The 15,000-nt window shown below is 44.5% G+C and overlaps 2 protein-coding genes across 2 annotated transcripts in view; one reads left to right on the top strand and one right to left on the bottom strand.

The window, feature by feature from the left end:
• LOC143291033 (rhodopsin-like) overlaps positions 1-12,351 on the top strand; it is a 69,843-nt gene extending 57,492 nt beyond the window's left edge. The window contains exon 3 of the mRNA XM_076600653.1: positions 11,657-12,351. Within this exon, the coding sequence (XP_076456768.1) occupies positions 11,657-12,213 (557 nt within the window). The 3' untranslated portion in view covers positions 12,214-12,351. The remainder of the gene's footprint in view (positions 1-11,656) is intronic.
• LOC143290942 (rhodopsin-like) overlaps positions 12,278-15,000 on the bottom strand; it is a 164,699-nt gene continuing 161,976 nt past the window's right edge. Inside the window, exon 4 of the mRNA XM_076600554.1 lies at positions 12,278-12,415. Coding sequence (XP_076456669.1) covers positions 12,278-12,415 — 138 coding nt within the window. The remainder of the gene's footprint in view (positions 12,416-15,000) is intronic.

Genomic DNA, 15,000 nt, shown 5'->3' with positions numbered 1-15,000 from the left:
TAGACTGCAGGGTGATGTAGCAGTCTGTCTGTCTGTTTCTCGTTGCCTCTGTCTTTCTGCGTCTGTCTCTTTGTCTCTGTCTCTGTCTGTCTCTGTGTCTTTCTCTGTGGAGTGATGGCTTAGAGATAACGCGTCTGTCTCGGAAGCGAGAGAATCTGAGCGCGCTGGTTCGAATCACAGCTCAGCCGCCGATATTTTCTCCCCCTCCACTAGACCTTGAGTGGCGGTCTGGGCACTAGTCATTCGGATGAGACGATAAACCGACTTAGCGCACGTAAAAGAACCCACGGCAACAAAAGGGTTGGTCCTGACAAATTTCTGTAGAAAAATCCACTTCGATAGGAAAAGTATATAAAACTGAAGGCAGGAAAAAAAAAAGGTGGCGCTCAGTGTAGCAACGCGCTCTCCCTTGGGAGAGCAGCCCGAATTTTACACAGAGAAATCTGTTGTGATAAAAAAGAGAAATACGAAATACAAAACACGAATACCCCCACCCCCTCTCTCTCAGTGTTTTTCTCTCTGTGTGTCTGTCTGTCTCTCATTCTCATTTCTCTTTTCTTCTCTTACTTATGCGTTTTCACTGGATTTCACTTTGAAACATTGTGTGCGATGGGCAATTCACTCGTCATATTATTTCTCCGTGGCAATGTACTACACTGGTTTTGTACTTTCTTTGTTTATGGTAAGATGTATTATATTAGCAGACCTCAAATCGTTTCGGAATGACAATAAGGAATATAAACTCTTGTTTATATCAAATCAAATAAACAAGCAATAAAGATGGGATGCATCCAATAGCGAGAGGAAAATCCATCTCTGTGCATTAAAATGTGGTACAGAATGATTAACGAGATGACATATTGTGTGTCACTGTGTCAAATTGTAAACCCGAAGATTGAGGAAAGAAAAGAATTTGTTCATGTGTGTATAATCTTATATGTGTGTGTGTGTGTGTGTGTGTGTGTGTGTGTGTGTGTGTGTGTGTGTGTGTACACACACACACACACACACACACACACATATATATATATATATATATATATATAATCAAACAAAATAAAGATGGGATGTGTGTACGTGCGAGCCAGCGCGCGCACGCACAAACACACGCACACACAATTGCATGCATCAACACACATACACACAAACACACACACAAGCATTCACGTACACGCATGCGCACATATGCATATGCACAGAAAGAGAGAGAGAGAGAGAGAGAGAGGCAGACAGACAGACAGAATAGAGGGACAGACGGAAAGAAGAGACAGTTGGTCTAGAAGGAAGTACAATAGCGTCGATCATGAAGACACGTGAGGATTCAGACAGGAAAACGTCCACCCCATCATCACTTCTCTTCCACCCCACCGCCACTACCACCCACCCTCATTTCCATGATCCACCCCACCATCCTCCTCCCATCTCAGCTGCAGTGACCCAGACAGGATATCCAGAGAGGAATATCCATCATTCAGGACTGGAAGTTTGTTCAGCTTTCGTAACCCTCAAGGCATTTTTTTTTTTTAATCCAGGCTTCAAGGTCTGTTATGTTTCGCGGAATTTTAAAGGACTGGTCTTCGTTTTAGGTCAGAGGTCTGTTCAGTTGTTTGTCGTTCGAGTTTGGTTTGTATATTTGTTTGTTTGTTTGTTTTCGTTTGTTTGATTTTAATATACAAAGACAGTTCGTTATATTGCCTTTGACCTCAGTTACGCTTTCGTAATCTTAAATGATCGATTTTTTTATTTAAGGATTTGAAAAAAATGTTTTCATTATCATAAAGGATTGTTCGTTATTTCAGATTAGGGGTCTTTTGAGTTTTTATTTTCCCAAAATATGTATTCATTATTCTTTTTTCTTTCCAAACATAATAATAATAATAATAATAATAATAATGGATACTTATATAGCACAATATCCAGGAACTTGTTCCACGTCTTTGGCGATTAAAAAGAAAACGATCTGTGTCCATAGGTCTTCTTTCTGACGTGAGGTATCCTGAGAAGTCGAGTATCAGAGGAAGAACGGAGCTGGCGAGACGGAGTATAGATATGAAGGGGTTCAGAAAGATAATTGGGGCCAGATCCGCTGGCTGCAGAAAAGGTCAGAGTGGATAGCTTATAGTCTATTCGATCAGAAACAGGCAAACAGTGGAGAGACTGAAGGAGAGGAGAAACATGGTCAAATTTCGAAGCTCTGCAAACGAGTCTGGCAGCGTTATTCTTAATTCATTGGGCTCTGTCTAATAGATATTTGGGAAGGCCGGCCAAAAGAAAGTTGCAGTAATCTAATCTTGAGAGAACTAGAGTGCATACAAGTGTCTTGGTTGCATCGGTTCCAAATAGGCAACTTTGCAGATATTCGAAAGTGCTGTTGGAATGAAAGAGACTGGTCTAGGATTACACCAAGACTGCGAACAGAAGGAGAAAGTGAAACAGGTGTGCTATTGATCAGAACAGAGTCAGGAAAGGAATGATGTTGACGAAACTTCTTTGGACAGGCTATCATTAATTCAGTCTTATCATAATTTAGTTGCAGCTTATTGATAGTTATCCAGTCCTTTAGGCCAGCAATGCACTCCCGTGTCTGAGTCACCAGTGCATCAAATTCAGCTATGGAAACCGACTGATAAAGTTGAGTGTCATCAACAAAGCTCTCATGCGACATCGCATGATGACTGATGACATCCGACACAGGAGCCGCATACGGCACGGAAATGACAGGACCTAGGACGGACTCCTGTGGGACACCATATTTTAATGCAGATACTCTAGAATATCTACCATTTACACACACTTTCTGTGTACGTTCTGACAGGTAAGACGTGATCCATGCTAGTGCAGTGTCACGAATACCAAAGGAAGTTTTAAGTCTGTTCAAGAGGATAGAGTGGTCGATAGTGTCAAAAGCTGCTGACAAGTCTAAGAGAGCGAGAACAGATATCTTATCCTCATCAGAGAAGAGCTGTTTCGCAACATGACCACGTCTATAAGCTGACTGGTGAGAATTAAGTAAACTATTTTGTTCCAGATGAGCTAAGAGCTGAGACAATATGATCTTTTCTAGCAGTTTTGATAAAATTGACAGATTTGAGACAGGTCGATAATTTTTCAAACAATTACGATCCAAAGATGGTTTCTTGATGAATGGACGTACAACAGCAGATTTGAAACTTTTAGGGAAACAACCAGACAGTGAGGAAGAATTGATGACATGATTAATATGGCGCAAAACGTTACAGATATAATACATCATATTAGAATGACGTGTAAGTAATATAAAATTACATATACAGGCTGATGAGATTTTGTAACTTTCAAGGACAGTTTATAGGCAGAATCTGAGGTTCGTAAAATTTATATAATCCCCAAAGACATCTCTTTATCTAGGATTTGCGAGCAGTTTAGATACGACAGTCTTCTGTGTTGTGCATTTAGGTTTTAAGTCTGGTATGTTTTCGTAATCTTCAAGGACGACAGGGAAGTAGGGACTGTGCACACAGTGTGCGTGTGGACGATTGGGTGAGAATGTGGGTATGGGGTCAGGTTCGGTAGTCTATGGAATGGATGAGATATTCAGGTTCGTGTATCTGAACTTTTCCCGTCCATTTGCACAGCAAGAAATCCGCTCAGCGAAAAAGGCAGACAAGCAGACTTTTCACTGGGGATTAAAACATTATAAAACAAGCAAGAGAGCGAGGAATGGGCTGTAATTCAGCTTGGATTAAAACATTATACAACAAGCAAGAGAGCGAGGAATGGGCTGTGATTCAGCTTGGATTTGCTTTAGCCACAAACCAAACGACGCTAAGCCAGGTTCTTAAGCACCTGCGTAACATGTATGCTGTGATGCTGAATAGGGAAAGTTCATGTTTTCCTGTCATGTCCGCTGTGACCGCTCCACAAGGGAGTGAGTGAGAGATTTGCTTAATGGAAGGACAGATGCTGCTGCGGGTACAGATGACCTTTGAGGTCCTGGCGCGGCGCAATAAAGACTTCTGGCATGTGTCGGACAGTGTGCAGCTTCCGGGGAGGATTGTGTGGTTATCATACAACCATGCACGTATACGTACGCGCGCGCTTGTGCTGATACGCGCGTGTATGCACAAGTACACACATGCACATACACACACACACACACACACACACACACACACACACACACACACACACATATATATATATATATATATATATATATATATATATATATATATATATATATGTATGTATATTTGCACAATGATCAATGATCGGTCAAATGATCGGTATAAGAACAAGCCCGGCGCTTCCGTTTTTGGGGAAGTGTCTGGGGTTTTTCCAATGTACCTTTGTGCTAGCTGAATTGGTAGCGTAAGCATTGGCTTGAAGTTATGTACCTTGTGTGTGAAGAGAGTTACCACTCTTTACTATTTAATATATATATATATGTGTGTGTGTGTGTGTGTGTGTGTGTGTGTGTGTGTGTGTGTGTGTGTGTGATATCTTGACAGTAAATCCCAAGTTTAAAATTCAGAGTAAACTATAATCATGAGCATGAATTAGAGATTTCTAAACTTACCGTCCCCGCCCCCTCACCCTTACCCCCAACCCCTTCCGTTCCGAAGGAAATAAGTTTTCAAGGTTCCAAGTTTAGCTAAGACCAGTCTTTGACACTTCTTCCCTTTTTATATGGGAAACGAAGACATCGGGGCTTGGATTTATTTCTCTCTGTCTGTCTGTCTGTCTGTCTCTCTCTTTCTCTTTAAACTTTGTAAGCGAATGACTGGCAAAAGGCACTGTACCCCCTTGTCTCATTGACTTTAGAGGTAATAACAGTTAAGTGTCAAAGTGTCCCTCATTTCATAATTATTAGTTTATTTGACACCAAATCTGTTGTTGTTTTTTTCTGTTCCATTTTGTTTAATTGCTTACACCATTATTGCTCGGGTTTGCACCATTCGCCCCCCCCCCCCCCCCATGTCACTAGAGTTGTACAGTTAATGACGTTACACAATTCAGTGTTCGGTGACCAGCGCTCTCTCTGTCCCTCTTTCTCTCTCTCTCTCGCTCTTTACCTCCTTCTCTCACTCACCATATTCTCATCCCCCCCTCTCTCTCTCTCTCACCTTTCTTTAATGTATTTATATGTATATGTGCGTGAGCGCGTGTGTATGTATGTATGCGTGTGTGTGTGTGTGACACAGAAAAAAAATGAACATCAACAATCTACTCCGCAGGCCACGCAAAACGACAGACATATAGGGATGCACTTTACACCCGTTTCAGCTTCTGACGCACTAAAGTACAACAAAAAGAACTGGATGTAAACACTCCACACTGGATAAACGCGCGAAACAGCGAGAAAACATTGCCACACTGATCTGGGAGACTTCTATAATATCAATTTTGGTGTTGGTGCAAAAAAAATGCCAAAGGGTATACTTAGCCCTGTCCATTAGTGGATTTGTTGTTGTTGTCGGGTGGTTTTTTTTTTTCAAAAAAGCTATTGAATTCTGAGTTAATTACTGACAACGACGTGGTGATATTAATGCAGCAGATTGTGTTTTGATGTTTAGCTGGAAGGTACAACAGGCATTGACATTCTATACTTTGATCCATTAAAATGCACCATAGTCCCGAGTGGATTCCAGCAAACAATGGAATCTTTTATTAACAGCAACGACTAAAACGGCTGGTCATGGAAGTGTGTACGGATACTCTATACTTCACGATAACTTAAGCCGATACCTGTACTTTTCCACTGGAGTTGTTTCAAATAATAACTCAGTCAGCCACTCTGTGTACAGAGAGCAGCTGACAATTCTGACCAAAAACAACAACAACAACAACGTCATCTAAATTGCTAGGTATTGAATGGGGCAGCAAAGGCGACGTTCCTAAATAGAACAACTTGCCAGGTCGGTTTAAGATTTTTTTTTTTTTTACTTCCTTGCTGGTCTCCAGTGGATGCAGTTGTCAATGTGGAAAATTGAACATATCTGTTCATCTTGTGGCAATAACAGAGTCTGGTCCAACGCGCTGACTGTACACACTGAAAGCCAGTCATGGTCATACAAAGCCTTTGACTGAGCTCCTCTTCTGTCACTGGACACTGCAACTCCTGACAGGGAAAGAAAGCCCACTAGTTTCAAAATATACACACATTCATGCATACATGCATACTTACTTACTTACTGCCCATTGTGCTCTCATGCATGTAGGACAGCAACGTTCAATCGCTAAGCTTGTCTGTTTTGGGCCAGTCTTTAAATGGTACCAATGTGTGCTTCGGGGTCTTGAGTTCTACTTCGAATGTTCTGCACCAGGTGTTCTTTGGCCTTCCTCTGTTGCGTCTACCTTCTGTTGTCCAGTGAATGTTTTCCATTGCACTGCCCGACATGATGTATCCTGGGTTTCTCTTTTGGAAAGATAGCGTAGCAAACCACTCCATGCACTTCCCGACATGATATATCCTCGGTTTCTCTTTTGGAAAGATAGCGTAGCAAACCACTCCATGCACTTCCCGACATGATATATCCTGGGTTTCTCTTTTGGAAAGATAGCGTAGCAAACCACTCCATGCACTTCCCGACATGATATATCCTGGGTTTCCCTTTTGGAAAGATAGCGTAGCAAACCACTCCATGCACTGCCCGACATGATATATCCTTGGATTCTCTTTTGGAAAGATAGCGTAGCAATCCACTCCACGCGGGCAGAAGACAGAGACCACCTGTACCCACACCCCTCCTGAAGCACAACCAGGTACACCTGTCGTGGGTGGGTCATACCTTCCCGGCATGGAGATCATCCGCTTGCTCGAGGACCCTTTCCCGTGGTGAAGTGCGACATGAACGGTCTCCAAACATGACCTGTATGTAGGCTTCTGCAATCACTGCTGATGCAGGCATACGTGCAGCAGGCATCTGACAGAGAAGAGATGCGGTAGAGATTCCAGTGAGAGGTCAAGCAGAGCTTCAAGCATTGCTTTGATACTGTTACACGCTTTCTGGAAATTTCTGACCAAAACCGACGGACAAAATTCGTCCTTCTAATCTGTACACAAAAACAGCCAAAACTTCCATTCCTGCATACAAAAAAAAAGAACTCTTCAGTTTCGACAGATGCTGTTTAGGACGAATATGTATTAATTCATCTTCGGGCTTATGATTTACTCATTCATGCATAGAATGAAAGAAATGAGTAGATACAGAATGATACAAAAAGCAGAAGTGGTGGCGAAAAGACAGAGACAAAAAGAGACATAGCTGTAAACACAACAGAGATGGTTGAGGAGAGAGAGAGAGAGAGGAGGAGGAGGAAGGAGGAGGGAAGGAGGCAGCGGGTGAGGCGAGGACGAGGGGTGGGTGGGGGTATGGTTCTCGCTGCCCATCAGAACGTGTTAACGTGTTGTCATCATGATGATGTCAGTGCAGGAGATGATGCTTCTCCTCACAGTCTCCAGGGATGTCCATATCTCTCCCGACGGCCTGATCAACCAAGGGAACGATCAGTCTGATTCATGAGCATGACAACTAAGGCCGGTGCAGAAATATTTTTATTGTATCGTATTTCTCTTTATTGTCAAAACAGTTTTCTCTGCCTGAAATTCGGGCTGCTCTCCCCAGGGAGAGCGCCACCCCTTTTTGTGTTTGTTTGTTTGATTTTTGTTGATATTTTTTTCTACGTGCAGTTTTATTTGTTTTGTTTTTTTTCCTATTGAAGTGGATTTTTCTACAGAATTTTGCCACGGACAACCCTTGTGTTGCCGTGGGTTCTTTTACGTACGCTAAGTGCATGCTGCACATGGGACCTCAGTTTTTCGTATCATCCGAATGACTAGCGTCCAGACCACCGCTCAAGGTCTAGTGGAGGGGGAGAAAATACCGGCGGCTGAGCCGTGATTCGAACCAGCGCGCTCAGATTCTCTCGCTTCCTAGGCGGACGCTTTACATCTAGGCCATCACTCTACAAGTGAAGAAAGGAAGAAAACGTCTTTCAGGGAAAATACTACCAGTGTTTTTGCCTCAGATACAGCCTGCGTGGAATTGTTTCCCTCGAAAAGACAAAAAAGCAAAAAAAAACAGTCTCCCAAAGAAAATCAACACTCACTCAAGCAGGGGAAAAAAGGACAAAACAACAACAACAAACCTTACATATATTTGTGATGAAAAAGCATGATGATCTGATCTGTAGTTATGTTGGGTTTTTTTCAACTGTTGAGTGAACATCAAAGTAATACAGTCGAAACGCGTTCTTTTCAACTTGACTGTTGATTTGGAAACAATGTAGGTATAAATCATGTTGTCCAGAGTTGTAACTATATGCAAGCAATCGTAATCACTGAAACTAACCAGATATACGGAATTTTTTTTTTCTTTGGAGAACAACGCTCCCATAATGTTTTCATTTTTTTCTGCAGTTGTTTCTTTTTTCTGCGACAGGTTTTCCGAAATGTCCATCATTGTTGTTAACCGTATTGCTTTCATTAACGCTGCCAGCAGCACACTATTTTTCGTACGCTGCTCAGAATAATGTATCCCATTATTTACCACCAACACCATCTTCGTGAGCCACGAAAGAGCATATCTGTTAGAAACACATTTTTAGATGAATGTACATTATATTAATATCAGTGTATCTATTTGTGGAATAGAAAATTGCTATGGTCTCAGTGCTTGAAACAGCGCTGATTATTGGAGGGATCAAGCTGCATCTACACACTCACACACACACACACACACACACACACACACACACACACACACACACACACACACACACACACACATTTCGTCTAAAATCACACACTGAACAAAGGATAATCTAAAATAAAAACACAGACAGACACACAGACACACACAGACACAGACACAGACACACAAACAAACACACACACACGCGCGCGCGCGCACACACACACACACACACACACACACACACACACACACACACACACACACATGAAACTAAATCAGGCTTCCATACAAATGGCTGCACAGAGAAAAACGGATGAGTCTTCAACAGTGCATCACAGACACACACACACACACACACACACACACACACACACACACGCACAGGAAACTAAATCAGGCTTCCATACAAATGGCTTGGTCACTGGCTGCACAGAGAAAAACGGATGAGTCTTCAACAGTGCATCACAGTTTGTGATCAGATTACAGGAAAAAGATGGAGTGGTGTTCCTGAACACACACACACACACACACACACACACACACACACACACACACACAACACACACACACACACACACACACACACACACACACAGAGAGAGAGAGGGGGGGGGGGGAACGGGTGGATAGATCCTGGTCGTTACTTCAAAGCCGATGGTTTGAATTCCCGGTATCGGTGTTCGGTGGGTTTAAGGGAGTTCACCAATCCACTGTCTTTCGATCGCGCATGTCAATATACATGCGAACCAGCCAGTACTTATTTCCCGTCGTGTCAACATACAACACGCAGAAAGATTAAGATAAGCTTAGAGGAAATCCAGGTTTCTACGTCCGAGTTTGAAGGAAAGAAAGAAGGAAAGAAAAAGAAAGAAGAAGAAGGAGGAGGAGGAGAAAAGAGAAGTAAAAAATCAGTAATCCCGTCACAGCGTGCAAAACAAAGGGTGAACGGCCTCACAACGAGGGCCAGGTTTCGGATCTCTGGAGACTGTTGCTGTGGGAGTCATCAGTCACTGGCCCCACACTTTGTCTGTGAGACGCATTTGAAGCTGCACCGGCCCAGCAGATTATGTAGAACTTTTGTGTCACAGCATTGTATCCTCTACGGGCCTCGTTTTTAATGCCATTGTCTCTCCATTTGCCTTCCGCTGAAGAGTTTCCATTCAGCCCACCATCCTTGCCTGTTTTGTCTCCTTTTAGCCGAGCCCCTTCCTCGCCTCCTCCTCCTCCTCCTCCTCCACTGATAGTTCGTTCCTCTCCCATCCCCATTCCACCCCCTGCATCCTTGAGTTGATGGTTGTTTGATTGAAAATAAACTTATCAAAATCAAATCACATGTACTTTCTTTACCAAAATGAAAATTAACTTATGCAACCACAGACTTGTTACAGAACACATACAATACAAAAAACTGGACGTGTTGTGTGGTATTCTTCAACACTGGCAAAACTTTGTGTCTTTCGTCAGCGCAAAACGGTTAAATCTTTTCCGATACATTTTCTGAAGACACTGAAGGTGAACAGACCCTGAAAAGTGAAGAACTCGTGGTTAAAACACGAGCGACTGTAAGCTAATGATAAACCGTCTTGAAAAGTTGGTGTTGTGCGGAAAACCATTCTTGCGTAAGGCTGCAGCACATCAGACTTTGAAACGATTAAATCAATCTGCCAGTCATTCGTTCACTGGCTGAAACGGTGTCAACATTTGTTGCACTGTAAAATCTAGACAGCGGACATCTCTGCACATTGGTTTGCACAGAAACCCTGATAAAAAAAAAAAAAATTAACATTCACAAAGTAATAAAAAGCAGATATTTCTTAAGACACAACAATCATATAAATAGCAGATGAAAGGAACAGAAAATAGAAGCAATCAACCAAACAGAGAGAGCAAGGTAGAAGGAGGGTGGAAGCAAGGAAGGAGGAGGGTGAGGAGCAAGGAAGGAGGAGGAGCAAGGAAGGAGGAGGGTGAGGAGCAAGGAAGGAGGAGGGTGAGGAGCAAGGAAGGAGGAGGGTGAGGAGCAAGGAAGGAGGAGGGTGAGGAGCAAGGAAGGAGGAGGGTGAGAAGCAAGGGAGGAGGAGGGTGAGGAGCAAGGAAGGAGGAGGAGCAAGGAAGGAGGAGGGTGAGGAGCAAGGAAGGAGGAGGGTGAGGAGCAAGGTAGGAGGAGGGTGAGGAGCAAGGAAGGAGGAGGAGCAAGGAAGGAGGAGGGTGAGGAGCAAGGAAGGAGGAGGAGCAAGGAAGGAGGAGGGTGAGGAGCAAGGAAGGAGGAGGAGCAAGGAAGGAGGAGGGTGAGGAGCAAGGTAGGAGGAGGGTGAGGAGCAAGGAAGGAAGAGGGTGAGGAGCAAGGAAGGAGGAGAGTGGAGCAAGGAAGGAGGAGGGTGAGGAGCAAGGAAGGAGGAGGGTGAGGAGAGAAGACAGAAAACAAGGCAGCAGCCGTGTGAGCAAAAGAATCAAAAAAGGCGAAAAATGACAGACAATAAAGAAATAAGCAAGTTGTAAAAAGAAAGCAAAGAAGAAGAAACTCAGTTAAGGAAGCCATAAGTATACATACATACATACATATATATATGTATATATATATATATATGTGTGTGTGTGTGTGTGTGTGTGTGTGTGTGTGTGTGCATATATATATACATATATGTATGTGTGCTTCTGTGTGTCTGCGTCTGTATGTCTATGTCTGCGTGTGTCAGAAAAACAACAACAACATGTATACATGTGGACAGATAGATAGATAGACAGATAGGTCTATAGATAGATCCTTGTCGCTTGTCATTTCTCACTGACCTCAATGACTTCACTGACCTCATTCACCTCGTTGACCCCACTGACTTCTTATTGACCTCATTGACCGTGTGTGTGTGTGTGTGTGTGTGTGTGTGTGTGCGTGAGCGTGTCTGTGAGAGGGAGAGACAGACAGAGACAGAGAGAAACAGAGAGCCAGGATAACACTGTGTTTGCTTCTCTCCCGCCTGCAGTGTGCCAGACCTACGGGATGCTGACAGGGACGGCGGGCCTGGTGACCATCAACACGCTGGCCGTCATCTCCCTGGACCGCTACCACGCCGTGTCCAACCACCTGCACCCCGCCCAGCCCAGACCCACCCGCGCCACGGTGACGGCGGCTGTGGGGGTGTGGCTCTACTCGCTGCCCTGGGCCATGGCCCCGGTCTTTGGCTGGGGCGACTACGTGCTGGACGGGGTGGGCACCACCTGCACTTTCGACTTCCTGACCAAGAGCCTGAACAACCTGTCCTTCGTCATGGCCATCACGGTGGGCAACTTCTTCCTGCCGCTCACCGTCATCGTCTTCTCTTACACGGGCATCTGGCTGGTGGTGCGCTCCACGCACGTGTCGCTGCGGCGTCAGGGGGAGACCACCGTGTCCATCGGCACCCAGCGCCACCGCCTGGGCATGCAGTCGGACCTGAAGACGGCCTCCATCATCCTGATGATCGTGGCCACTTTCTTCTCTCCTGGACCCCGTACCTCATCATCTGCTGCCTGGGGCTCTTCGGGGACGGATCGCACGTGACGGTGTACTCTTCGCTGCTGCCCAGCATCGTGGCCAAGACGTCCACGGCGCTCAACCCCGTGCTCTACTCCATCTCGCACCCTAAGGTGCGCTGCAAGCTACGCTGCATCCTCAGCCACACCGTGCCGCGCCTCTTCCGCCGACTGTCGCCTTCCCACGCCTCCTCCATCTCCAACACTACCGCCAACGGCAGCAGGCACGGCTAGGGTTGGTGAGGATGGCGATGGTGTGAGGTGGATCTCAAAGAACCTGACAGTACTGAGAATAGTGGTGGAAACAGGCGCGCTTCAAGATGCGCTGGAGATAATGCACTTTATAGCACACACCAAAATAAATGTCAGCAGGCGTTTATGCGTAAACTCTGGGATTTCCACCAACGCCTGTATTCTGCCAGTAACGATTCATCTTGATTCAGTACTGTACTATTGCGAGTCTGCAACATTCCTATTGGTGTCAGTTTCAATGGGGAGTCAATGCGTGAGGACTGAGTCATTATTCGCTACACCAGATCTGCTTTTAAAAAATGAGGAGGAAAAGCAGACGCCTTGACATAAGCTTAGACCTAACGCGCTGGTCAGGCCTTTTGGAGCATACCAATCTATATATCTATCTATCTATATTAGAGATGTCAGAGATGCTAATGCTCGCTTGGTTAGATATGGCTCTCACTCTGTCAGATTTGCGGCTGCTTCCTCTCTTAATCACTTTGTCTTAGTGGCGAACGGTGATTGTTCTTGATGTGAGGTACTCTTTCACATTTCTTACAAAGTCAAATATTGTAGACCGCTTGTTTTCATTGCGCTTCAAGCACGTCTTGTCAGCTCACTCATTTCTCTTTGATACCTGCATGCCCCGGGCAGTACATCCACACACGTTCTTTCATCAGGATGCCCCATGTCACTCTGGACTATCCGTTTTGTAGCGAGGCTCATTCGGACAGTCAGTATCATGGCATGTTGATCTGAAGGCACACGTATGGATGCCAGTCACTGGACATGATGTTTCATTGCTTTTTCTTCCGTTGTCAGGCTGTGAGTAGCTTCACGTCTTCATGAGTTCTGCCATCTGGCCACTCCCGACAATGTCTTCCAAGAGTGGGTGACGGCTGTGTCGCAGAGGTGTTTGAAGCGTTCTGGGTATTTTTCCCATTCGTTTGTTTTGCTTCAGCTATTGTAGCTGACGCCGTACGGTGTCCTCTGCTTGGTACATCCACGATTGTCAACGTCCTAGACGACTGCCTTTAGATTCCTTTACTGCAGAGTTAAACCGTAGGTCAGGCAACTGCCCCCTTTTATAAGTAGATTTGGAGTGGCGTATATGGATCAGTCCACACGCTTCGACACCTTGAAACTGAAACTAAAACTCCTTGACTGCATCATGTTGTGAGTTTTAATTAAATGTTTCCTAGATGTCTAAAATACACTTAAACTTGTTCTAACTTTCGTCTGGTCTGCGTTGAATGAAGACCAAGCACGTATCGCATGATCATAGAGTGTGTTACACTATTCCCAGGATCAGTTTAATTTTGTTTTTTGTCTTTTTATCCCCAGAAGGCTGCTTTGAGAAAGCGTTGTGAGCTCTAATCCATCAGTCAATCACACTGAGAGCATTCCCACTGGTTGATGGTCATGTTGAAACCTTGCTGCTGATCGAGGTGTGCGGAGGCTGGCTACACCCCAGGGTACCAAGGCCAGTAAGAAGCAACGCCAAGCACACCTCAACCAGAGAAAACGTCATGTCACATGCCAGGAAGAACAGCCCATTCCCCTGCTGCTGCCGTGGCCCCTCACATACACGGACGTGTCCGCGTTTCGTAGATCGTTACGCGCGGTGCACGACCGGCCTCACCCCAACAGCGCCTCTAACGGTGTGACTGACAGGACAGAATGAGAGGAAGCGTGCGCAGGGTAAAACTGTTAATGTCTTATCTCTCTCTCTCTAAGCAAAAAGTAAATAAATTTAAAAAAATAAAATAAAATAAAAAATAATAATTTGCGAATGGGAACAAAATTCTGTGAAATTGTATTTTTTTCAATTTCAGATTTGCTCTGATAACAAACAGGAGAATGCTCGCATTGTGTCCCACATTCTGACGTTTGTTCTACGTTCTACGATCCGTTTTGCCAGGAGCGTCAGATCAGAGTCATGGGCTGAAGCATCTTCCCATGCGCGATGCATTGGGTGATTTTTACAGTGTATCTGCTGGCGGGATTTGAACTTTGATTCCCGTCAGGGACATGCTTCTTGATCAGCCCCGCACAACCCACTGTCACTTCGTCCTATACAAGAGACTGTTGTCATTGACGTTCTTGTTACTTCTGTCTGTGTCGTCATCACTGATGTGCGTACTTGTTTCTTGGAATTTATGTCGAAAGCCGACTGATATTTACTACACCACATAATGCTATCCTGTGTTTGTCAAAAGATCTTCAGACCACGAGAGAAAAAAAGATCACATTAAGGAGACAAATGAATCAAACAACTGTTTGGACAAGTAACCTGATAATGAACCAGAACAATGCTTCGATCAATCATATCGTCTCAATCAAAGCAGCCGTTGGATTTCAACGAAACATTTTACGACCACGCTTCGTCCAAACGAAAGAAGTTCGTTTTGCGCGCACGCTTTTCATACCACAGCTGTTCACAGAGGGGAAAGGTGGTGGTATTTTCACACTAAAAAAGCATGATGTCCATTGTGACGTAACGCTTCTGCAATCTTTGATTGTGGACTGCTGATGAACACATTCATAACTGACAACTGACCAAGAGTGTTTGACACGAGCG

The sequence above is a fragment of the Babylonia areolata genome, chromosome 1 (assembly GCF_041734735.1).
Source record: "Babylonia areolata isolate BAREFJ2019XMU chromosome 1, ASM4173473v1, whole genome shotgun sequence".
Classification (NCBI taxonomy): Eukaryota; Metazoa; Mollusca; class Gastropoda; order Neogastropoda; family Buccinidae; genus Babylonia; species Babylonia areolata.
This window is presented reverse-complemented; position numbering and strand designations above follow the sequence as displayed.